Source organism: Elaeis guineensis, chromosome 9 (genome assembly GCF_000442705.2).
Source record: "Elaeis guineensis isolate ETL-2024a chromosome 9, EG11, whole genome shotgun sequence".
Classification (NCBI taxonomy): domain Eukaryota; kingdom Viridiplantae; phylum Streptophyta; class Magnoliopsida; order Arecales; family Arecaceae; genus Elaeis; species Elaeis guineensis.
Genome location: NC_026001.2, coordinates 19559062 through 19584229, shown reverse-complemented (window position 1 = coordinate 19584229; position 25168 = coordinate 19559062). Strand labels below are relative to the sequence as shown.

Here is a 25168-nt window from a genome sequence, read left to right as displayed (position 1 = left end):
TAATATTCTTTGTTGTAAATAAATTCATTGATAAAACTCTCTTTCTTTGTAGTGGAGCCAGTGATATGTTGGGTTTGATACATATCGATGTATGTGGATCCATGTACAGTACTTCATCATGTTCACAGATGACCTATCTAGGTATGGGTATGTCTACTTGATGAAATACAAGTCTGAATCGTTTGAAATGTTCAAACGATTCCGTAATGAAGTAGAGAAATAAACTAAAAAAAGTATTAAAATTTTTTGATCTGACTGAGGAGGTGAATACTTTTTTAGTGAATTTCTGACATATCTAAGAGAGAATAGGATTCTGTCTCAATGGACCCCTCTAGGGACATCACAGCATAATGGCATCTCAGAAAGGAGGAATCGAACCTTGTTGGATATAGTTCGGTCCACGATGGGGTTTGCAACTCTATCGATCTTCTTTTGGGGATATGCACTTGAAACAGCCTATTTTGTGCTCAATAATGTTTCGAGCAAGCCAGTTAGTAAGACACCATATGAGATATGATCAGGACATAGACCGAACCTCTCTTACTTTAGGGTCTGGGGGTGTCCAGCTTATGTTAAATGATTACAAACTAACAAGCTCAGTCCTAAGTCCGATAAGTGTAATTTCGTAGGGTACCCCAAGAAATGAGAGGATATTACTTTTACCTATCTGCTGAATAAAAGATGTTTGTCAGCATTAAGGCATATTTTTTGGAAAAAGAATTTCTTAGTAAAGGAATAAGTGCCTCTAAAATCGAGCTTGATGAAGTTCGACAGGTAGAAGAACTGACACCAATGATTGAATCTGAACCGGATTGGATGAGATCAAACTTGGAGCCTAATGAACAAACATTCTTAAGGAGATCTGGTAGAGTACCGCATCAGCCAGATAGATACTTAAGTTTCTTGGTCCGAGATGGAGATCCCGTTGAACTCGATGAGAACGATGAGGATCCGATCACCTACATAGATGCAATGTAGAGATCTGACTTTGATAAATGGTTTGAAGTTATGAGATCCGAAATGGAGTTCATGAAGGTCAATGATGTATGGACATTAGTTGACCCACCTAAAGGGATAAAGCCCATAGGATGTAAGTGGATCTTCAAGAGGAAGAGGAGCACAGATGGAAAGGTGGAGACTTATAAAGCCCGTTTGGTTGCCAAGGATTATCGTCAGCATTATGGTATTGACCTTGACGAGACATTTTCTCCTGCGGCAATACTTAAATCTATTTGGATCATGCTTGCGATAGCAGCATATCTGGACTATGAAGTCTGACAAATGGATGTAAAGACAGCTTTCCTAAATGGAGAGCTGAACGAAGAGGTGTATATGATACAACCTGAATGGTTCATATCCACAGATGAGTCCAAGGTGTGCAAGCTTCAGAGATCCATTTATAGATTGAGGCAAGCATCTCAGAGTTGGAATATATATTTTGATAAGGTGATCAAAACGTATGGCTTCGTTAGGAATGGAGAGAAACTCTGCATATATTAGTAGGTAAATGGTTCGATAATTGTATTTCTTATATTGTATGTGGATGACATTCTCTTAATCGAGAATGATGTTCCTGCATTACTGAAAATAAAAGTGTGGCTGTCGTTACCATCCTCCATGAAGAATCTGGGAGAAGCAGCCTACATCCTAAGGATGAAGATCTATAGGGATAGATTAGGAGGCTTCTCAGGCTCTCCCAATCTACGTACATAGATACTATACTGAAACGATTCAGTATGAAAAATTTCAAGAAAGGCTATCTTTTGATAGGTCAAAAAATTTTTCTTTCAAAAGAAGATTGTCCGACAACTCCTCAAAATAGAGAGCATATGAGTAGAGTTTCATATGCTTCGACAGTGGGTCCTATTATGTACGCCATGATATGTACGAGATCAGATATGGCATACTCATTAGGAGTAGTGAGTAGATACCAGCCTGATCCAGGAGAAAACCATTGGAAGATCATAAAAACTATTCTTAAGTATTTAAGAAATACTAAGGACCAGTGGCTTGTGTATGGTGAAACTGACTTAAAACTTATGGGGTTCACTGACTCCAGCTTTCAATCAAACCATGACGATAGTAAGAGTGTGTCGGATTATATTTTTATCCTAAATGATAGAGCAATCTGCTGAAAAAGTTTCAAGCAGAATATTGTAGCAAACTCTGTTTGTGAAGCAGAGTATATCGTGGCATCCGATGCTGCGAAGGAAGCTGTATGGTTGCAAAAGTTCATCGACGAGCTCGGAGTGGCACCCTCCATTGATGGTCCTGTTTTGTTACACTGCGATAATACTGGAGCCATTGCTCAAGCTAAGAAACCGAGATCCCATCAGTGCACCAAATATATTCTGCGTCGTTATCATCTTATCCAGAAGATCGTGGATTGAGGTGACGTCGACCTTCAGAAGATTGATGGAAGGGAGAACTTGGCCGCTCTATTTACTAAAGCTCTCGAAATCAAAGAGTTTGATGACCACAAATTAAAGATGGGTATACGATACTGTACCGATTGGCTTTAGTCTAAGTGACAGTTATTGAAAAATGTATCCTAAAGACAATCGTTAGATGATTGTGCTCATCTTGTAAACTGTATATGAATTTTTATTAATAAAAATTATTTAATATTTTCATTACAAATTGACCATCTTTGAACTCCTGTTTTGTAATGAAGTCCTTAGGACTATATATATTAGTCGACAGAGGAGGATTTGTCGTTAAGTCCTTAAAATTATTCGTGACCAAATGATATGCTATTATTAGGATGATAGCGATATCAAGTGTAGGTCATTGTGTGCCATATGAGTTAGTTGTCCTCTTAACCAAGGAGTGTGAAGATACTATTATAGCATGCAGATGGAATGTAGGAGTACATTCGCATCGAACATGATCATGTGCCGAGCATTTTACTGTCAAGAGTAGCTTATGAAGGGTATGGATACAAGTGTTCCTCGATCTGAGACCACCATGGTGACTTGTAAGCAACTCACTGAACTTTAGTACCAGACTATCTGAGTTTCTAACTTAGTGATGGAAGGATACTAGGTGTAGTCAAGTACTTATCAAGTCGGTGTATGAGTCAAGATGGAATTGATCCCTCTGAATTGATAGGAGATATACATCAGTGTATTTCAATTTAGTAAAATCTTAGCCAGGATAATCCATAAGATGGATTTGAAAGGTTGAAATATAATGTGGTCGACTTAATTAGGATTAACAGTGAAACCCTAAGGCACCTTGAGTATTTGGATCAAAGGGATGAATTATACGGTAACTATATGCTAGTAGGTTCTAGAAGGTTGCTTTGCAACACTTCGACCCATCCGATCGTCGGGTCATCATTGCTAGATGGTTACATTGATTGGTATAGGAAGTTATTCCTATGCTACTGGCTTAGGTTCGAACCTATGGGGTTACACGCATTAGAAGATTTGGTCAGATCTGATGGCTGAAGAGTCCAATTAGATTGTGACTCTGGTAAAGAATCCTATTTGGACTAGGACTCTGTGGGAGAGTCCCACTAGGACTGGGACTCTACCATTTATGGAGAATTAATTAGTAATTAGATTACTAATTGACTCAATTTGATTGAGTAAAGAGCTTTGGAATAAGTCTAATTGAATTAGATTCAGTTTGACTCAGATTGGGATTGATATTTCTAAATCTGATTAAAAGAAAAATTTGATCCTGATTCGATCAGAGTTTGGACTCGACTAATTCCTAATTGAGTTAGAAATTTGATGAGATATTTAGATTTCTAATTGGATTAGGTTCATTTCTATTAGTGGTTTCAATCCAAATTTGATTTGGATTAGAATTGAATTAGAAATGAAGAGTCCAAGTCAGACTAGGACTCTATCCTTATCTTTTGCACCACATCTGGATCCATGCCAATTTCTCCACGTCTAATTGGATTTGGATTGTGATTTTTGGCATCATGAGAGAAGATCCAATAAGGGTGGTCGGTTATAGCTGATGAGTCATAATATTATCTCTTACCTAATTTGAATGCGATCCGAATTAGAGATAAGATGCAGACTAGGAAAGAAATTTTTCGTATATGGTATATTGTTGGAGCTATATTATTTTTTTTCTTATTTTTCTTGAGAAATTATTTGGTGTGTAAGACTTTAGATTCCTTCTCCATATCTTAATAATTTTTTTAAAATTTTTGGGGATGCCAAAAAAGAATTTTGGCACTGATTCATGGCATCCTTTCTTGGAAAGTCCTAATTCCTAGTCTATAAAAAGGAGATCCCTCTCTTGGACATCCCATGATCAATTTTCTTGTAGATTTTTTATTTCTAGAGCCTCTTCTCCTCCTCTAGATCTCCTATCACTTTCAGTGTCCGAGATGCTTGTAGAAGAAGGAAGAGATCAGCTGTCAAAGTTGTTCGCAGACTAGCATCTCCGAGCCTCTGATCTGCGCCAGTCTTCACGTGGATTTTTCTATAGAGGCCAGACGATTTCATGTGGCTACGAGCGACCTGAGGAATACCCTCTCCAATCGTTGGATCAGAGGAGATCAAAATTAAAATTTGTTTGGTAATGATTTCTAACTTATTTTGATTTCTATAGTAGATGTTGCTTCTAGATTGATTTTGATGATTACAAAGCAGATTGAAGGGATACAAATATTTTTAAATTGAAAAATCTTTATGCTCTTCAGGGGCAAAATCATAATTTTACTAAAATCCTGATTTGATAGTATCATTTGGTAGAACAAATAATTTGTAATCTATTGGTGAAAATTTCATTATTTTTGGACTTATATTTTTGAAGTTATGAATGTTTGAAGTGCATGAGTCGACTCATGAGTCAACTCATGGCACAATGAGCTGATTGGTACGCAAAAATTTCTCTTGGCACGCTGGTTTTTTTGGCTTGGCACGACCTGTGAGTCGACTCATGAGTCGACCCACAAGGCATGAGTCGACTCATGAGTCGACCTCTACTGTTTTGGGCCAAAAAAATCCAGAAACCAATATTTCTGGCTGTTGCAACAGAAGTCGACTCCTGAAGCATGAGTCGACTCATGAGTCGACCCCTGCGACGAAAATTGTCTGCAACGGCTAGTTTTTTGCCCGTTTTAATTGCCTTTAATGCTCCCTTAAAATGCTCTAACGGCTCTTTTTCTGCCTAAAATTTTTCCTTGTTTCTAAAAGCTATAAAAGGTTTCAAAAGGTGAAAGAAAAAAGAGATCAACAATATACACGAGAGAAAAAGACAGGGGATCCACAATATACACGAGAGTGATAGGTGATCTACAATATACACGAGAGATTGTGAAAGAGAAAAGCAAGAGCGTTCAAAAGGGCATTCAAGAGCATTCAAAGAGAGGGTGTTTCAAGCCAATTTTTCAACCTTGATCAAGAGCTCTTTCAAAGCCTTCAAGAAGTCTTCAATCAAAGTTCACGATCTCCTCAAGCGTTCATTCAATTCTTCATCCACCTTGAGAAAATCCAAAAGGGGATTCTTCATTTGAGTAAAGTGTTTTTATTGTTATATTCGCTCATTTAAGGAGCTATTCTTGTACTTATTTGTGCTCTAAACTGTCTTACTCTTTGTGAGTAATTGTTCTTGTTTTTGGAGGGTTTTCAAAACAAGGAAAGGTTGATCCGAACCTGAAATCGGAGTGTTTTGGATTGGTTTGTACCGAGAAATAAGTGGACTAGCTTGGGATAGCTAGTGTCGGAGTTTTCGACGTTTGTATTCGGGTGGAATACAAGTATAGTGGATTGGAATTCCCAAGTAGGAGCTTGGGGAGTGGATGTAGGTGTAAGGTTGGCACCGAACCACTATAAATCCTTGTGTTTGTGGTGTGCTTTATTGTTTCTCTTTATTTCTTTATTATATCCTTGCATTCTTGCTTTAGGTAATTAATCCTGAACTAAAGTCTTTCTCCTCATTCATCAAGCTTTTAACAAATACTTTTCATAAGTAATTAGTTAAGCTTAAATTTTTTAAAAAATCCAATTCACCCCCCCCTCTTGGGTTGCATAGCTGGGCAACAAGTGGTATCAGAGCCCGGTGCTCTAGCTCTTCTTTGATCTAACAATCAAAGAGCCAAAGATCTATGGCAACCCATGTCGGTACTTCTCTAGCCGAGGGGCAATCTACCAACCGACCTTCACTTTTCAATGGGTCTAATTACACCTATTGGAAAGCTCGGATGAAGATATTCATACAAGCACTCGACTATGATATGTGGAGTATCATAGTGAACGGTCCTCACACACCCACCAAGATTATAGATGGTGAGGAGTCAACCAAACCCGAGAAAGAATGGGATGAGGTTGATAAGAAATTGGCACAATTAAATACTAAAGCTATGAATGTTCTTTATTGTGCACTTGATGCAAATGAATTTAATCGCATTTCTACTTGTGCATCTGCTAAAAAATATGGGATAGGTTAGAAGTAACCCATGAGGGAACAAATCAAGTAAAAGAGTCTAAAATAAACATGCTTGTGCATAAATATGAATTGTTTAAAATGGAGCATGATGAGTCCATAACTGCTATGTTTACTCTTTTACTGATATAATTAATGGTTTGAAGAGTCTTGGCAAATCTTATACTAACAGTGAGCTTGTAAGGAAGATTCTCAGGTCATTGCCAAGAACTTGGAAGCCAAGGTGACTGCCATCCAAGAAGCAAAGGACTTGAACACTCTACCTCTAGAAGAGCTTCTTGGATCCTTGATGACTCATGAACTTAGCATGAAGCAACATCAAGAGGATGAAATCAAAAAGAAAAGAACCATTGCCCTCAAATCCACAGCTTCGCCTGATGATGAAACGGATGACACTGAAGATGAAGAACAGGATGAAGAGATGGCACTCATCACCCGGAGATTTAAGAAGTTTCTAAGAAAAAGGAAACAGGGGATGAGAAAGAAGTCATTCACAAAAGGGGAACAAAGCAAAGAGAAAGAGAAAGATCAACCCCTTATATGCTACGAGTGCAAGAAGCCGGGACATTTCAAATCCGAATGTCCACAACTGAAGAAAGGTTCCAAAAAGTTTAAAAAGAAAGCAATGATGGCGACTTGGAGTGCGAGTGATGACTCAAGCTCCGATGAGGAAACCTCAACAGAACAAGCCAACCTGTGCCTTATGGCACACGAAAATGAGGTAACTTCTGAATCACCTAGTGAATTTACTTTTGAAGAATTGCATGAAGCATTCTATGATTTAATTGATGAATTAAAGAAACTAGGGATGAAAAATAAAGAACTGAAATTGAAAAATCAGTCCTTAGTGAAACAAGCTGAAAATCTTTCAATTGAAAAATCCACCTTGATTCAAGAAAATCAAAGCTTAAAGAATGAAATTAACAAGCTGAAACCTATAGTAGATAAGTTCACCTTAAGTTCAAACAAACTAAATATGATTCTTGATAATCAAAAAGCTGTATATGATAAGGCTGGACTTGGCTATAACCCCTTGAAGAAACAAAAATTTCTGAAGAATATTTATGTAAATTATTCAAGTAACAAGTCTACAAATATTACTTGTTTCAAATGTGGTAGAATAGGACATAAATCATACACATGCCTTATTAACAAATCTGCAAACACAACTATAAAGAAAATATGGGTTCCAAAAGGAACCATTTTGACTAACCTAAAAGGATCCAAGAAAGCTTGGGTACCTAAGACTTGACCTTTGCTTGCAGGTGTGTCTAGCATCCCAAGGAGGAAACAGGAAATGGTATCTTGACAGTGGATGCTCGAGACACATGACTGGTGATGAATCACAATTCATCACGCTTGATGCTAAGGATGGAGGGATGGTCACCTTTGGAGATAATGGCAAAGGAAAGATCATCGGGATAGGTAACATTGGTATCACTCCCTCCAAATACATTGAAAATATTTTATTAGTTAAAGGTTTAAAGCATAACTTACTTAGCATTAGTCAATTTTGTGATAAAGGGTATAAAGTTGTTTTTGAATCATCTGTTTGCATTGTGACTAGTCCTATTAACGATGGCATTAAATTTATAGGACATAGGCATGGCAATGTTTATATGGTAGATTTGAATGATTTAGCCAAATTAGACATGCAATGCCTAGTATCCTTGAATGCTAAAGTTAATGAGACTAGTTAGCTGTGGCATCGTAGACTTGCACATATTAGCATGCATTCTCTTTCAAAATTAATTAAGAAAGAATTAGTTCTTGGTTTGTCAAAACTGAATTTTGAAAAGGATAGAATTTGTGATGCATGCCAATTAGGTAAACAAACTAGAGTTTCATTTAAATCCAAAAATATGTTTCAACTTCTAGACCTTTAGAGCTCTTGCATATGGACTTATTTGGACCAACTAGAACCACTAGTCTAGGAGGAAAACGATATGGCTTTGTAATTATAGATGATTACTCTCAATTTACTTGGATTTTCTTTTTGGCACACAAAAATGAAACTTTTCATATTTTCACTAAATTTCACCGAAAAGTCACTAATGAAAAAGGGTTTTCAATTCAAAATATTAGAAGTGATCATGGAACTGAATTTGAAAATCAAGACTTTGAAAATTTTTGTGATGAAAATGAAATTGGCCATAACTTCTCTGCTCCTAGGACACCCTAACAGAATGGGGTAGTTGAAAGGAAAAACAGAACCTTAGAAGAAATGGCCCGTACCATGCTTTGTGAAAGCAACCTTCCAAGATATTTTTGGGCGGAAGCAATTAACACAGCATGTTACATTTTAAATCGTGTTTTGATTAGACAATTTTTAAAGAAAACCCCCTATGAACTTTGGAAAGGAAGAAAATCAAATATTGCATATTTTCGTGCTTTTGGTTGCCGATGTTTTGTATTAAATAATGGCAAAGAAAAACTTGATAAATTTGATGCAAAATCAGATGAAGCAATCCTTCTAGGTTACTCCTCCACTAGTAAAGCATTTAGAGTTTTCAACAAAAGAACTTTAGTAGTTGAGGAGTCCATACATGTTGTTTTTGATGAATCTAACGATCTTCCTTCAAGGAAGAATGAGGGTGTTGATGATGCAGATCCACTAATAGAAGGTATGAAGGAGATCACTCTGAAAGATTCAGCAACTCCAGAAGACAAGGATCAAGAAGACAAACAAGATGAGAGAGGTGAAGAAATTCAAGAACAACCTCAAGGTACAAATGACCTACCCAAGGAATGGAGGTATGTTCACAACCACCCTAAGGAGTTAATTATTGGTGATCCTATGCATGGGGTAAAAACCCGTTCTTCACTTAGAGATGTAGTTAATCATTGTGCTTTTGTATCTCATCTTGAACCTAAAACTTTTGAAGAAGCTGAAAATGATCATAATTGGATTAATGCAATGCAAGAGGAACTTAATCAATTTGAAAGAAATAATGTTTGGACCTTAGTATCAAGACCTAAAAATTATTCAATAATTGGCACAAAATGGGTCTTTAGAAACAAATTAGATGAGCATAGAAATGTAATTAGAAATAAAGCAAGACTGGTTGCTAAGGGATATAATCAAGAAGAAGGAATTGATTTTGATGAAACCTTTGCACCTGTTGCTAGATAGAAGCTATTAGACTTCTACTTGCATATGCTTGCTTTATGAAATTCAAATTATTTTAAATGGATGTTAAAAGTGTATTTTTAAATGGATATATTGCTGAAGAAGTATATGTAGAACAACCCCCTGGATTTGAAAATCATGCTTTTCCTAATCATGTCTTTAGATTAAATAAAGCTTTATATGGATTAAAACAAGCACCTAGAGCATGGTATGATAGGCTAAGCAAATTTCTACTAAATAATGATTTTTCAAGAGGTAATGTAGATACAACCCTCTTTATTAAAAGAAATCAAAATGATATGCTAGTTATACAAATTTATGTTGATGACATAATTTTTGGGTCTACTAATGAATCCCTTTGTCAAGACTTTGCTAAGCTTATGCAGGGGGAGTTCGAGATGAGCATGATGGGAGAACTCACCTTCTTCTCGGACTCCAAATCAAACAATCAAAAGAGGGAATCTCCATCACCCAAAGCAAGTACACCAAGGAACTACTCAAAAGATTTGGAATGGAGAACTGCAAACCAATTGGCACACCAATGAGTCCCTCATGTAAGCTTGACAAGGATGATGAAGGTAAATGTGTAGACTTAAAATACTATAGAGGTATGATTGGCTCATTATTATATTTAACTGCAAGTAGGCCTGATATCATGTTTAGTGTTTGTTTATGTGCTAGATATCAATCTAATCCTAAAGAATCTCATTTGAATGCTGTTAAAAGAATCCTTAGATACTTAAATGGTACTCAAACTCTAGGGTTATGGTACTCTAAGGACTCACAAATTGATTTATTAGGATATTCAGATGCTGATTTTGCTGGATGTAAATTAGATAGAAAAAGCACAAGTGAAACTTGCCAATTTTTTGGAGTTAACCTAATCTCATGGTTTAGCAAGAAAAAAATTCGGTGGCACTGTCTACGGCTGAGGCCGAATACATTGCAGCCGGAAGTTGTTGTGCTCAAATCTTGTGGATTAAGCAACAACTCGAAGACTTTGAAATCAAACTTAATGAAACACCAATAAGATGTGACAACACAAGTGCCATAAATCTATCTAAAAATCCAATTCAACACTCAAGATCCAAACATATTGAAATAAGACATCATTTTATAAGAGAACATGTTCAAAACAAAAATATAATTCTTGAATATGTTTGCACTGAAAATCAATTAGCTGATATCTTTACAAAGGCCCTTAGTGAGGATAGATTCTGTGAAATTAGGAGAAATCTAGGAATTCTAGATCCATATGCCTAAATTTTTCTCAATTTCCAAGAATTGATATCAAAAATTCTTAGAGCTCAATTTTCAACATCTATCCTGGTCCCAAAAGCTCAATTTTATCATTCTAAAAATTTATCTTTGAGCAAAACTCCTTCTCCCAAAATTTCAAATTTTTCTAGAATTTATTCATATTTTTTTCTGAATTTCTGAATTTCATGAGTCGACCCCCATGAGTCGACTCAATGGCAAACTTGTTATTTCCTCAAACTTTCCACGGGCTCATTTTTTTATACGGGATCCTGTTCGTGAGCCGACTCATCCTCTCATCTTCCTCCTTCCAAAAGCCGACTTCTCCAATTCCTTTTGCTCCAAATCCAAGGATCTAGTTCGAGGCACTTCTCCCTCCTCCTCTCCACCAAAAATCGCCACCTTGAAAAGGGATTTTTTGTGCTTTCTCCCATTGTTTGGCACGGTTGGAGCGTGCCCTAGCACTCCACCATTCTTCCCAAATCCACTTCTTTTCTCCACCAAAATCCCTCTTCACTCTCTTGTGATCCCTCCTCCACTCATTCACTTGTTCCTCCAAGTCTCCTTGCCTGCTACTGTAGTGAATATGGCTCCGAAGATGAAGCTTCTCCAAAGAAGAAAGTCAGTCCGTGAGCCTGAAGAAAATGTCCGAAAGAAAAGGCAAGCTGCTCAGTCTTCCACTGCTCCCACTCCAGCTTCAGTATCTGCTCAAGGTCCCCCTCAATCCTCCCTAAGCCCCAGTAAGAATCCTCTATCTGATAGAAAAGTTAAAACCGGGAAGAATATAGATTTTTGGTTCTTTGAAAAAGAGGGTTTTACATTTGCAACTAAGATTAAAAACCAAGGATGGGATTTCTACTGCTCCCTTAAGGAAGTCACCTATGTTGACATAGTTAGAGAATTCTACCAGAATCTACATTATGGAAATGGGTCAGTGACTTCAACAGTCAAGGGTACTGATATTTGCTTGGATTCTAGTATATTGGGAGAAATACTTCAGTTGCCTAGTGAGGGTTACTCTTATATGGAACTCCCAGTAAAAGAAGAGGGGATCAGAGTTATTCTAGGGGGAACTTATTCAGAGAGTTTAAATAAATTGGAAGCAAAGATTTTGTCCATTGAGATGAGGATCCTGCATCAGATGGTAACTAAGCTCTTCTTTCCTAGGAGTGGTAGGCATGATTTACTTTCCAGCAGAGATGTTTGTATCATGTTTCATGTCATCACTCAGACCCCCCTGAACCTCCCTGCATTTATGATAGAGGCCATGAGAGAGACTTTGAACAGATCCAAGGCACACTTGCCTTATGGTATGGCCCTTACTCGAGTATTTAGGAGGTTTGGAGTCAGCTGTGAGGGGGAGGCTTCTACTAAGCTCTCTCATGTGGACACTTTCAACCAACACACCCTGCACCGAATGGGATTTACAAAGACTGATGGTGGTTGGATCAAGGGCTCTGAAGAAAGAGCTGAGGAGAGAGCTGAGGAGAGAGCTGAAGACAGAACTGAAGACAGAGCTGAAGAAGAAGGTCCATCATCTCCTGTCCATGACTTCAGGGCAGCATCACCAAATATCCAGTTCATTCCTGATACAGAGGCTGGCCCTTCAGAGTTTACTAGGATGCCCACACTAGTGTATCAGCCAGAGAGCAGAGCACCTCAATCAGAGTTCAGACTGGCTGACGATCAGATCGAGCAAATATCACAGCGTGTGGCTTCTTTCTATCTAGTCAGTGGAGCAGTACTACTTTTGCACCAGGAGCCACTTCTTCTGATCAGACCATGACTCCCCACATATCCACTGTGTTTCAGATGATATCAGATTAGTCCATCCGGATTCAGCAGCTTGAGGACACCGTCTGGAGATTGACTGGCAGAGTTCTTGACTTGCAGGGGCAAGTCCTTGCTTTGGCCCATCCTCAGCCACAGGAGTCAACTATTGAGGTCACAGACCTCACTGCAGAGGCTGGCAGGCTCAGAGGAGCACTGGAGGTGGATATGAGTTACTGAGGAGAGAGATCCGAGGATCGAGTGAGCATGCATCCACTCAGTTCACTGCTCTACTTCAGTCTGTTTTCAGAGCACTGAACGTACTTGATTCCATCAAACTCACCCTTTCTGTTCAGTCCTTAGCCTCTCAGCGTTCTCAGCCACCCAGTTCTTCTCACTCTCCTGCTCGTGCCAGAGGCAGACGGGGTAGAGGATGCACTTCTGATCGAGATCCATCAGCTTCTCATCCCATATCTGATGACTCCGATCCATGACTTCTCATGATCATTACTAGATCCTAGGTGTTAGTGTTTTGTTCTAGGATCTGTATTTTGGGGCCATGTATTGACAATTAGCTGGTTGACTTTTATATTATGAACTATGTATTGAAACAATTATGATTTTATGGTATCATCTTTTACTTATATTTCTACCTTTTGTAATGATGTCGATCATATTTTGGTTATATATATTCTCCTTGTTGAAATATTATCTTCTCTTTGTTGTTGTTTGCTGTTAATAATTGCTGTATTAAGGGGGAGCAAACATCTGTGATAAACTCTAAAGGGGGAGAAATTAAAGAATGTTTCAGAAAAAGGAGGAGTTAACCATGTTTGATGATGTCAAAAAGGGGGAGAAATTAAACAAAAATTAAAGAAAAACAATCCATCAAAAGCAAAACAAGCAATCCATCAAAAGCAAAACTATAAATTATGAGCAATTAAAAAAAAAGCAACCCATCAAAAGCAAAACTACAAATTATGAGAAATTAATGAATGAATTGGAGAATTTAAAGAACAATATCAAAAGTACAATGCTAAGTACAATGTGCTCTGATTTGCTTTAAAAATTTAAATATGCTCTGATATACTTAAAAATTCCAACTTGCTCTGATACATCTTTTGAAATTTTATTTACCTTGATACATCTTAAGAAATTTAACTTACTCTGATACATCTTAAAATTTTTTAACTTGCTCTGATACATTGTAAAATTTTTTTCTGATAACATTGTAAAATTATTTTTCTTGCTCTGATACATTGCAAAATTTATTTTTCTCTTGCTCTGATACATCTTAAACTCAAAATGATCTAATACACTTTTCAAATCAACTCTTAAACATGCTTTGGCACACATAATTATTTGCTGTATCAAAAGCAATTAAAGCACATAATTATTTTTTGCTCTGATGCTAAAACTAAAATCAAATGAGAATGAGCAAATTTTCAAAATACAGCTTGCTCTGATAACAAAAACAAGTTTTCTGCTCTAACACCAAAATCACATAATCCAATGAGCATATCTTCAAATCTTTAAGCAAATGGACAAACTATTCTTGCATATGACCATTTATATCACATGCCAAAAGAATCATACTCTTTTAAGCATATAAATCTATAATGCATTCACATAAATACTTTTGTTCAAGTGTTTTGTCATCATCAAAAAGGGAGAGATTGTTGCTCCTAGATTGATTTTGATGATTACAAAGCAGATTGAAGGGATACAAATATTTTTAAATTGAAAAAGTCTTTATGCTCTTCAGGGGCAAAATCATAATTTTACTAAAATCCTGATTTGATAGTATCATTTGGTAGAACAAATGATTTGTAATCTATTGGTGAAAATTTATTGTTTTTGGACTTATATTTTTGAAGTTATGAATGTTTGAAGTGCATGAGTCGACTCATGAGTCAACTCATGGCACAATGAGCTGATTGGTACGCAAAAATTTCCCTTGGCACGCTGGTTTTTTTGGCTTGGCACGACCTGTGAGTCGACTCATGAGTCGACCCACAAGGCATGAGTCGACTCATGAGTCGACCTCTGCTGTTTTGGGCCAAAAAAATTCAGAAACCAATATTTCTGGCTGTTGCAACAGAAGTCGACTCATGAGTCGACTCCTGAAGCATGAGTCGACTCATGAGTCGACCCCTGCGACGGAAATTGTCCGCAACGGCTAGTTTTTTGCCCGTTTTAATTGCCTTTAATGCTCCCTTAAAATGCTCTAACGGCTCTTTTTCTGCCTAAAATTTTTCCCTTATTTCTAAAAGCTATAAAAGGTTTCAAAAGGTGAAAGAAAAAAGAGATCAACGATATACACGAGAGAAAAAGACAGGGGATCCACAATATACACGAGAGTGACAGGTGATCTACAATATACACGAGAGATTGTGAAAGAGAAAAGCAAGAGCGTTCAAAAGGGCATTCAAGAGCATTCAAAGAGAGGGTGTTTCAAGCCAATTTTTCAACCTTGATCAAGAGCTCTTTCAAAGCCTTCAAGAAGTCTTCAATCAAAGTTCACGATCTCCTCAAGCGTTCATTCAACTCTTCATCCACCTTGAGAAATCCAAAAGGGGATTCTTCATTTGAGTAAAGTATTTTATTGTTATATTCGCTCATTTAAGGAGCTATTCTTGTACTTATTTGTGCTCTAAACTGTCTTACTCTTTGTGAGTAATTGTTCTTGTTTTTGGAGGGTTTTCAAAACAAGGGAAGGTTGATCCGAACCTGAAATCGGAGTGTTTTGGGTTGGTTTGTACCCGGAAAACAAGTGGACTAGCTTGGGATAGCTAGTGTCGGAGTTTCCGACGTTTGTATTCGGGTTGAATACAAGTATAGTGGATTGAAATTCCCAAGTAGGAGCTTGGGGAGTGGATGTAGGTGCAAGGTTGGCACCGAACCACTATAAATCCTTGTGTTTGTGGTGTGCTTTATTGTTTCTCTTTATTTCTTTATTATATCCTTGCATTCTTGCTTTAGGTAATTAATCCTGAACTAAAGTCTTTCTCCTCATTCATCAAGCTTTTAACAAATACTTTTCATAAGTAATTAGTTAAGCTTAAATTTTTTAAAAAACTCAATTCACCCCCCCCTCTTGGGTTGCATAGCTGGGCAACAGTAGATCTAATAGTTAGATTTAGAATTTTAGCATCGATGAGATCGATGTGATTTTTATTTTCAGATTTAAAGCATATATTTTTCATATCAAAGATCCTGATGTAGTAGTCTAAGGTTAGATTTTATACATGTGATTTAGATTAAATTGTTTAATCTATTATTTCCGCTGCATAAAATTTTTTAATTGCATGTATTGCACTACCGCAAGTTTCCTTCACTCTCACCATCTGCTTTGCTCCCTTTATAAATAGAGGTAAGTGAGAGCCCCTCCATGTAGGCAACACTGATCCCACACTGAAACTCTGTCACTCTCTTCTCTCCACTGAACCATCTCATTGACTTGAGCATCAGAGGGTTCTTGCTGGAGCTATCTCCAGTGGGACTTCCTTTGTAGGTCATTCTTTTTTGATAATGAGCGAAGACTAGCATCACTGTTCACCATCAACCTTCGCTCTTGCTCTCGATCTTGACTGTGTGTATATTTTTTGATGATGGTACATCTTCTTTCGATATTTCGCTCGTCGCACTCAGACATAGCTCGTAGCCGGCTCCTGGCCGACTCCCTTCCGACTGGAGGAAAGCCGCAACAAGACCAATCACAGACTGAGCCTTCTTCCTGCTAAGTAGCAATGGTTAAGAAGCGGAAACACATGTGGCAATAAATTTGCCATGATACACGGTATGTTGCGTTTTTTTCCCCTCATCCATGGATTTTAATTCATCTCAAGGTAGTAGTCCGGAGGTAAGCCGCTGCCACATGTTACTAAATGAGAGTGACATTCCCCGCCATGGTGGCAGAGGAAATAAACAAAGGTTAAACAAAGAAGAGAAACGACATGTTCAATTTTTCCCCCTAATCCACAGATTTTAATGCATCTCAAGGTAATAGTCCCAAGGTATGTCTTTAGGCACATTAACAAGTGAGAGTGCTGTTCCCTCTATTTTGGTGGTAGATAATGGCAAATAAACAAAGATTGAAAAAAAAAAGGAAAAAGGCGTGGCATTAAGTGAAATGCAACATGTGGTGTGCTGATTTCTTTTTTTTGCGATCGTTTGTTGAACGGCAAAGTTTACCGACTTCCTTTTATATCGTATCAGCACCGGCAGCAAAGAAAACTCCGGAAAGCAAAATGTATCGCGTGACACGTGATTGCCCAGTGCTCTTTCCATCATCGAGCAGAAGCAGAAAACGGAAAAATGGCGGACCTATGCGATGACATTACTCAGTGCTCTTTCCATCATAAGAGCAGGACTGTTCATTTGATTTTAATTGATCTGATGGGATCTGAATCGATCCGATTTAAAAATTAAATAATAAAAAATAAAAATCAAAAATCGATCTAAATAAAGAAAAAATCGAATCGAAATCGAATTGAAAATTTCAGTTCGATTCAATTTGATCATTCGATTTTTTTTATATTTTTTTTATTTTTAATTATTTTTTTAGATACAATATATTTAAATAATTATTATCGATTTATTATTAATTTATTATATTATATTTAATTAAATTTAAGATATGTTGAATTTGTTGTTTGATATTTTTATATTAAAAATTAAAAAATTAATAAATAATAATATATTGATAAATGATAATTGATAAATTAATAATAAATAAAATATAATATATCAAAAATCATATTATCTACTATACAAATAAGTAATCATGCATCACAATAAATTATAATAATATATCAAATCTAACATCCAATCATCCATTCATGTAACCAATAAATTCTTAAAATAATAAATAATATAAATTTAAATTATAATTTTGATTTTTAATTCGATTTTTTAAATTTTTTGATTTTTAACCAAATTGAATCGAAAATCAAAATTTTTGAAAATAAAAATTGAAAATTAAATCGAACTACATTCGGTTCAATTTTGGTATAATTTTTTGGTTCAACACAATCGACTTATATCTGAAATTGAATTATGAACAATCCTATTCTTGGCACACAAAAGAAACTATCAAGATAGATAAATAAATAAATAAATAAATAAATAAATAAATAAATAAATAAATAAAGCGACACAGGGCATACAGGGGTTGCTCCTGACTTCCCTTTAATGTGTTAGAATAGACATGAGCAGAAGAGATACTCCTTGCATATTATTCATTAAGACCCTCTGATCTCTCACATATTATTGCGTGATATTGTCTTAAAGATGGCCATATGCTGGCCACCTTCAAGGTCCATCCACACAAATCCCTGCATCAGTACTAGATAGTCAAGGAAACACCTCAATCAGCGAACGTGCACCCAATGGTGTCACCCTGCAGTCCACGAAACCTGCTTCCATAAAGATCTTCTTCCATTCATGCTCTTCCCTCTCCTTCCCACCCGTGGCTTGCAGCATCACCAAATCCGACACCAGCTGTGCCTCCGTCACCATATAATCTTCCTTCTCCGAATTCAAAACCATGTCCACAATTATCACCTTCCCTCCCTCCTCTCTCTTCGGAATCGCGTCCTTGCACCGCCTCAGTATCTTCACGCATTGCTCCTCGGTCAACATGTGCATTATCAGCTGCATGCATGCATGCAGTAGAAATTAAGCAGAGATTAATACATACTATGATCACAAAGAAACCACCAATTAATGATCAGGAATTAGTCGCAAGATGGACATGATCACCTTGAGAAACACCGCATCAGCCGACGGTATGTGCTCGAACATGTCCCCTCCGATGGCCTCGACGGCCGAACTCTTCGGTATGGTGGCGACGACGTGAGGGAGGTCATAGACCGTGCACTTTATATGCGGAAAGGCCTCGGCGATCGCCCTCGCGAACATCCCGTTGCCGCCGCCGACATCCACGAGGGACCTCAATCCATGGAAGGCGGCCTTGCAGTCGGTGACCACCACCTTGGCCACGACGCTGGTGTCGCTGGCCGTGGCTTCGTTGAACAGGACGTTGAAGTCCGGGTTCGCTCTGGCCCACTCCCAGACGGGCATGCCGCGGGCCATTTCGGCGACGGTGGCGGACTGCTCGCTCCGGTACCAGGCGCTGAGGAGCTGAAGAGGCGACAGCATTCTGGAGTCGAGGAAGCCGATGACATAGGAGGCGAGGCTGGTGGGGCAGCTCCTGACGAGGAGTTGGGAGCTGGGAGTGAGGGAATAGGCGTCCTCGCCGGAGCTGTCGTGGTCTGGATGGATGGTGAAGAAGCCCGTGTGGGCGAGGAGGCGAAGGAGGCGGCGTAGGGAGGGGGCTTTGGACTGGGGGATGGGGAGGGAGGATACCAGGCGGGAGAGGGGGAGGGGTTGGCCGTGGGCATGGATGGCGTCGGGGATGCCGAGCTCCACGGCGCACTTGAGGAACATGGAGATGAGGTTGCCACGGATGTGGTGACCGACGTGCGTTTGGGCTTGCAAGAGCTCCTTGGTCTGCTCCATATCTATGGCGCGCTAGTTCCTGGTGATGGAGCTCTCGGCAAGTCTCCTATTAAAAGAGCTCGTTTTGACGAGCTAGCATGCGATAAGAAAAAAAAAAAAAAAAATGTTGTGGCGGTAGGTCTGGATTTGAATGGATGATAATACGTTTACTGTCGCGGACGTCACTTCTGTCCGTCGGAAAATATGTGTCTCTTTTTTTTAAAAAATACCATGCTTTAATCCTTGTACAGTTGCTGTGTAAGGTTAAAAAGTCCAGCTATACGTTAAGTCCAATAATGTAGCCACGAGGGAACTGGGCCTTCTTCCCGCTGCCAAGCAGCAGCAGATGCGCGGAGAGGGAAATTTTTCGTACAATATATCTGATGTAAAAAACTATACCGTTTGATTGGATTGGATTACATGATCATCATTTTTTAATATATATTTAATATTTATAATTTTATTTTTTTATTTAAAATTTTTAATAAAAAAATATTTTTTTTCTAAAAAATTATGATATTAGATAGCCATCTTATGATATTCTACGGTCAAATTATAATTTTATATACAAAATATCGTAATTTAATTATATGATGTTATAAAAAAAATGATATTTTTAATCATTTAAAAATTTCATAAATTTTTAATAATAAAAATATTTTTTTATTTTTAAAATTTTTGAAAAATAATTATAATATTTTGTACAGAAAATTATAATTTAATTATAAAATATTATTATATAATCACAGGATATCATAATTTTTTTTAAAAAAAATTATCAATTAAAATTTTAAATAAAAATAAAATTATATATATTAAATATATATTATGCAGTATATTTTTTTTACATTGGTGTATAAAAAGATTTTCTCTCACGAAGAAAACTTACTCCGGAAAGAAAAAAAGGTATGGTGCCGCATGTGCTATCTCTGTGCTCTTCCCGTCCCTAAGTTGAAGCAGAAGACAGAAAAAAAAAATGGGCCCATGCAACACCAGCGCTCGGCACCTTCCCCACAACGAAAAGAATTCCTAAGATAAAAAAGAAAAAAAAAAAGCAAAATAAAACATCATGACAGGTGATGGTCTGGGCTCTCCTTCAGCACTAATTTGGTTCGTAGGAAGTGGAGGGAGAAGCGATAGTTTTTGAGAAGTAAAAATTTTTTTTTTATTTGGTTACAAATTTTAGAGGACCGAAAGAGTGAAAAAAAAATAAATTTTTTTTTTCATATTTTATAAAAAATAAAAAATTGATAAAAAAATAAATTTTTTTAGCACTTTCGATAGAATGAAAAGTAGTGATGCTTTTTTTTATCAAAAATATTTTTTTAAGATTTATGATTAAAATTTTATAAAATATCATAAATGATTAGGATGAAGTATTGAATAGTGACAATATAATATAATATTAATATTATAATATTTATTATATTTAAATATTTATATTAATATAATAATTTTATTAATATTAATATAGTATTTATATTAATATATTAATATAATATTATATTTAATAAGATATTAATATATATTATATTAAAATATTAAGATTATATTAACATAATATAATATATATTAATATTATATTAATATAATAAATTATTATGATTTAATATTATATTATAATATATTAATATTAATTTTTTATTAATATAAATATAATATTATTATTTATATAAAGTTTAGGAATAAAATGTACGATCTTATATCTATTAAAAGTATAATAGGTATTTTATATAATAATTTTAAAAAATAGATATTTAATTAAATATAAATTATTTTTTAATAAATTATATTTTTATGATCAACTGAATATATTTAATTTTTTTAAAAAAATAATTTTCTACATGGTGCTAAAATTTTATTTTTGAAAATAATTTTTTAGATGATAATATTTTAAAAAATTATGTTTTTTGAAAGAAAACTTTTTTTTCTTTAGACCAATTGACTCCTTAACCTATTAAAATAAATATTTTTATCTTTGCAGTCTTACCGGATGGTTAAATTCCCGCTGCATGTTGAGTCCGATCACAGAATGATTCCATCACATCATGTGGAGGGGTGCAGGCAGTGGGCCTCCTTCCCGCTGCTATGCAGCAGTAATTAATTAAGGAGAGAAAAAATTTGTAGCAATAAATTTACAACAACCCGAGGCATGTAGCTTTTTTTCTCTCATCCACGGATCTTAATTCATCTCAGGGGAATGGTCCTGAGGTAAGCATTCTGCCGCATGTTAATAAATTAAAGTGATGTTCCCTCTTGCTTGGTAGAGGCAAATCAACAAAGATTAAATGAAGTAAAAAAAAAAAATGACATGTTGTATTTTTTTTTTTCCTGTCTATAGATTGAAACGGGATCCTTCATAGTATTCAAAAAATACCATACGGGGTGCTGTGCATATATTGAGATATCCATAAAAAAAAAAGATAGTTATATGATATTTATCTAAACTATTCAAATATCTCTGAAATTTATTCATTTCTTTTTTTTAATATTTTAATACTGCGCAAACGTGCGTGGCTACTCATCTTTTGATGGATGTTTTCAAAGCATGCACAGTACCCTATGATACTTTTTAAGTACAGTAGAAGATCCGTTCCCCCATTAATTTTAATGGGGCGCAAGGTAATGGTCCCAACATAATCGAGTCTTTTGCCTATGCTAATAAATGATATTTTTGTTCTATCTTGGTAGATGGCAAATAATGATAAACTAGCAGGAGTCCCGCACTATGCTACGTAGCTGATTTGATTAAAATATAAAAAAATATAATAAATATTGCTGTCGATCTCTCCATCTGAAGTCGGATGCTAAGATGGAACCACCGCTGGACCTTCGCCCGAACACCTGCAAAACAAGTCTATACCTGGGTGGTGTTCTCCGGTGTGGACCCTCCGACGCTCAAATTAGGAAATTGGAGAATAATGAGAGGAGAGAGTAAGGAGTCGATTGCATACCTTGGAGGATCCTGGAGTTTTTAATTTATAAGAGAGGAGTTTGAGACGTTTCCATTTTGGAGTCCTGGTGATTTTTGGATTTGTCGCACGGATAGATTCGAAGGAAGACTTTCTTTTTACTGAAGATTTAATCACGGACGAATCTTACCTTATCTGGACTTTTTCAATTAGGAGAAAGAACGGATCTGTTGGTGGAAGGAATGGATTGGCCATAGCCGATTTAGTAGGTTGTCTTGGCCAAGGAACTGGAGTCTGTAGAGTGGATACTTGCCCTCTTGCTTGTTGAAGTAGGTTGGCAAAATGAAGTAGGTCGTCCTTCAAGGTGAAATGGGATTAGACTGAGGAATAAAAACTGCTGCTGACTCGAGAGGTCATATTAAGCGATCACCATATCTATGCTTTAGCCCAGCAAATGCCATCTCCAGTAGCTCGGCTATAACTAGTTCGGCAGTGACGAGGTTGTTTGGGTTGAGGCTGAAGTATGGATCTATAACAGATGCCTCCTACTCTCAAGATCGAGCTGCTAATAGATTGGTCGAAGACAGTACCTAGTCCGACGTCGAGGCTGATATAGTCGAGCTATTTTTCATTGATATGTGTCAAAGATCGGTGCTCTAAAATGAATCGCCTTCATATCTGGGCTATTGATTCCTTGGATCCATGGGAGCTCTGACTTGACCAATCAGAGACCGCCACTTGTCGAACATTGGTTGGGGGAGGTAAATCATCGGTAGATCGGAGCCATCTTAAGGTTAAATAAATAGGACCATGGTAACTTCCTTTTTATTGCTTTTACTGTTCGGAGGGGGGAGCTCTAGCACTTGGCGATTCTGCATACTTGCTCGGGTAAAGCCGAGCTACCTCTGCTCATCGTCCTTGATTTGCTGGGCTGCTTTATTCTTAGGTTAGTTTCTTTCTCTTTAGCCATGAGTGAGTCTAGTATTGGAGTTTTATGGTTTCATGTACGCATGATTTTATAAAACTAGTACGTAGCGAAATTTTAAAAATTTTCAGATTAAATCTAATTTAATCTAAGCATGCATAAGATCAAATCTTCAAACTATAAATAAGATCATCATATGTGAGATAAGATTCGGATACAGAAATCAAATAGAAAAAAATAAACATAAAACATACCTGGACATGGATCATTCTTCAATATGAATAGATGATCATGGATGTCTTCCGAAGATCCCTTGTAGTCGTACAAGCGTCCGACCTCTATGGATATCCACACGAGATTCTGATCTATTCAGAAGCCTTTTGATCTCATCGGGTGCTAGCTCCCTTGCAGAGATCGTATCTTGACGGTTTAAAATCTTTTTTTCTCTCAAGACACTCTTGGAGAACAAGAAGATATAGGAGGATCTTGATCTCTATACTAGAGATCATGAGAAGAACCATTTTTTCTCTTTTCTTCTTAAAATTCATGCACTAAATCTCTACAATAGAGATGTAGAAATTTTGTCCAACTTTTGGACAACAAAAAAGAAGAGACATCCATGTCTAAACATGGACAAGAGATGGAGAAGAAGATATCTTAATAACCAACAATTGGTTGTTGTCAGAAAGAAGAGATAGGGAGATAGAAAATACCTCACGCCAAGGACCAAGATGCCATGCCCTCTCACCTTATTCTCCACTCCAATTCCTTTCTTTTTGGATGTGTAAACCTGATCTCTTAGCCCCCTTCAACGTCCCTTATTGCTGGTATTAAATAGACATAGGAAGAGTTCTAGATTGGGTAGGATTTAAGAGTCCTAATTGCCTAAGACTCTACCAAACATTGGACGCCGCCCATCACATGGTTTCATGCCCAGGTTTCACACGGTAATTTGGGATTTTATTTCTTTCTTATACACTAAAATAAGGAGGAAAAAGTGGCGCCCAATATGGTTCAATGTGGGACACAAAAACAAGGTGGCGTGGCACTCCTTTTTGCGCATGGAATCAAGGTATTTCAAGAACATGGGACTCTTGTTTAAATTGCTATTTTAAATCTAATTAAAATATCAATTAATTCTAATAATATTAGGATTAGATTAGACTCAAATAAATAAGAATCTAAATCTGATTTGGAGCCTAACTAATTTAAATTAGATGTCTCTTAATTGGAGGAGTCCTAGTCCTATTGGACTCTTTCTTGGTACTTGAGTCAAACTTAATTTTTAATCCTAATCCAATTAGGAATTGGTGCACCCAAAAAAATGAGGATTCCTAATCCAAATAGGAATTCATATATCCTAGTCTAATTAAGAATTGAGTCAAATCCAAATCCTAATTCAACTGAAACTAATCATCCGATCCTTTTGGGGTTATCTTATAATCCTATTGGGGTTGATCAAATCAAACCCATAATGAGTCAAATTAAATCCAATCAAATTGAACTTAATACAAGCTCCATTGCTCAATCAAATTGAGTCAATTAGCAATCCTATTACTAATTAATCCTCCTATAACTCACTAACTCTTTAGCAAATTATATAATGCAATATTTATATTAGATCAATTATCAATCAAATTGATAATCAAATCTTGTTACGATTCATAATCGTAATTCAACCATCTGATCAGTCAAAAGCCTCTTTGTGTGTGACCCTATAGGTTCTATTCTGTCTGATAGTGAGATATATTGTAATCTCTATCACAATATCATTGAAACTCTTTTCAATGGATTGAAACAATTCCAACTCTACCCACCAAAGATCATTGATCATCAAGATGATCCTCATGAGTCTCACAATCTACTAGTGACATCTAGCAATATGTAGTAGCAACCCCGCATAATAAAAGATGAACCTCTAGGTATAATTAGCATATAATACAGTCCCTCTATCGTGAGTCCTGACCAAATGATAGGTCATAGATAAATCATCAATCCTCAACATCGGTCATATGATAGATTCAATCAACTTGAGTCCATATGTAACTCTATGGAAACTCTTTTCCATCAATCACACTGCTATGGCCATAGACTTAAGGACTCAACCTCTTAAATCCCATAAGACTACTCTCTTCTGCTAGGATTGATAGATCTCATCTTGATGCACACTCCACTCCTACAGTGGATCAACTGTCGCCAACATCCACTACAAAGGCTCATTGAGACCCATGTTGATGTGTCAGTCAAACTCCAGTAGCC

The 25168-nt window shown here is 36.7% G+C and overlaps 1 protein-coding gene across 1 annotated transcript; it reads right to left on the bottom strand.

Annotated features, from left to right (window-relative positions):
• Positions 1 to 17767: 17767 nt before the first annotated feature.
• On the bottom strand, positions 17768 to 23585 carry LOC140851797 (pluviatolide O-methyltransferase-like). The gene is made up of 4 exons (XM_073243963.1): positions 21063 to 23585; positions 19962 to 20101; positions 18335 to 19139; positions 17768 to 18226 (listed from the first exon to the last, which is right to left on the bottom strand). Exons 3-4 carry the CDS (start codon positions 19091 to 19093, stop codon positions 17927 to 17929), a joined length of 1059 nt encoding a protein of 352 aa, XP_073100064.1. The 5' UTR covers positions 19094 to 19139; positions 19962 to 20101; positions 21063 to 23585; the 3' UTR covers positions 17768 to 17926.
• Between the last annotated feature and the right edge of the window lie 1583 nt (positions 23586 to 25168).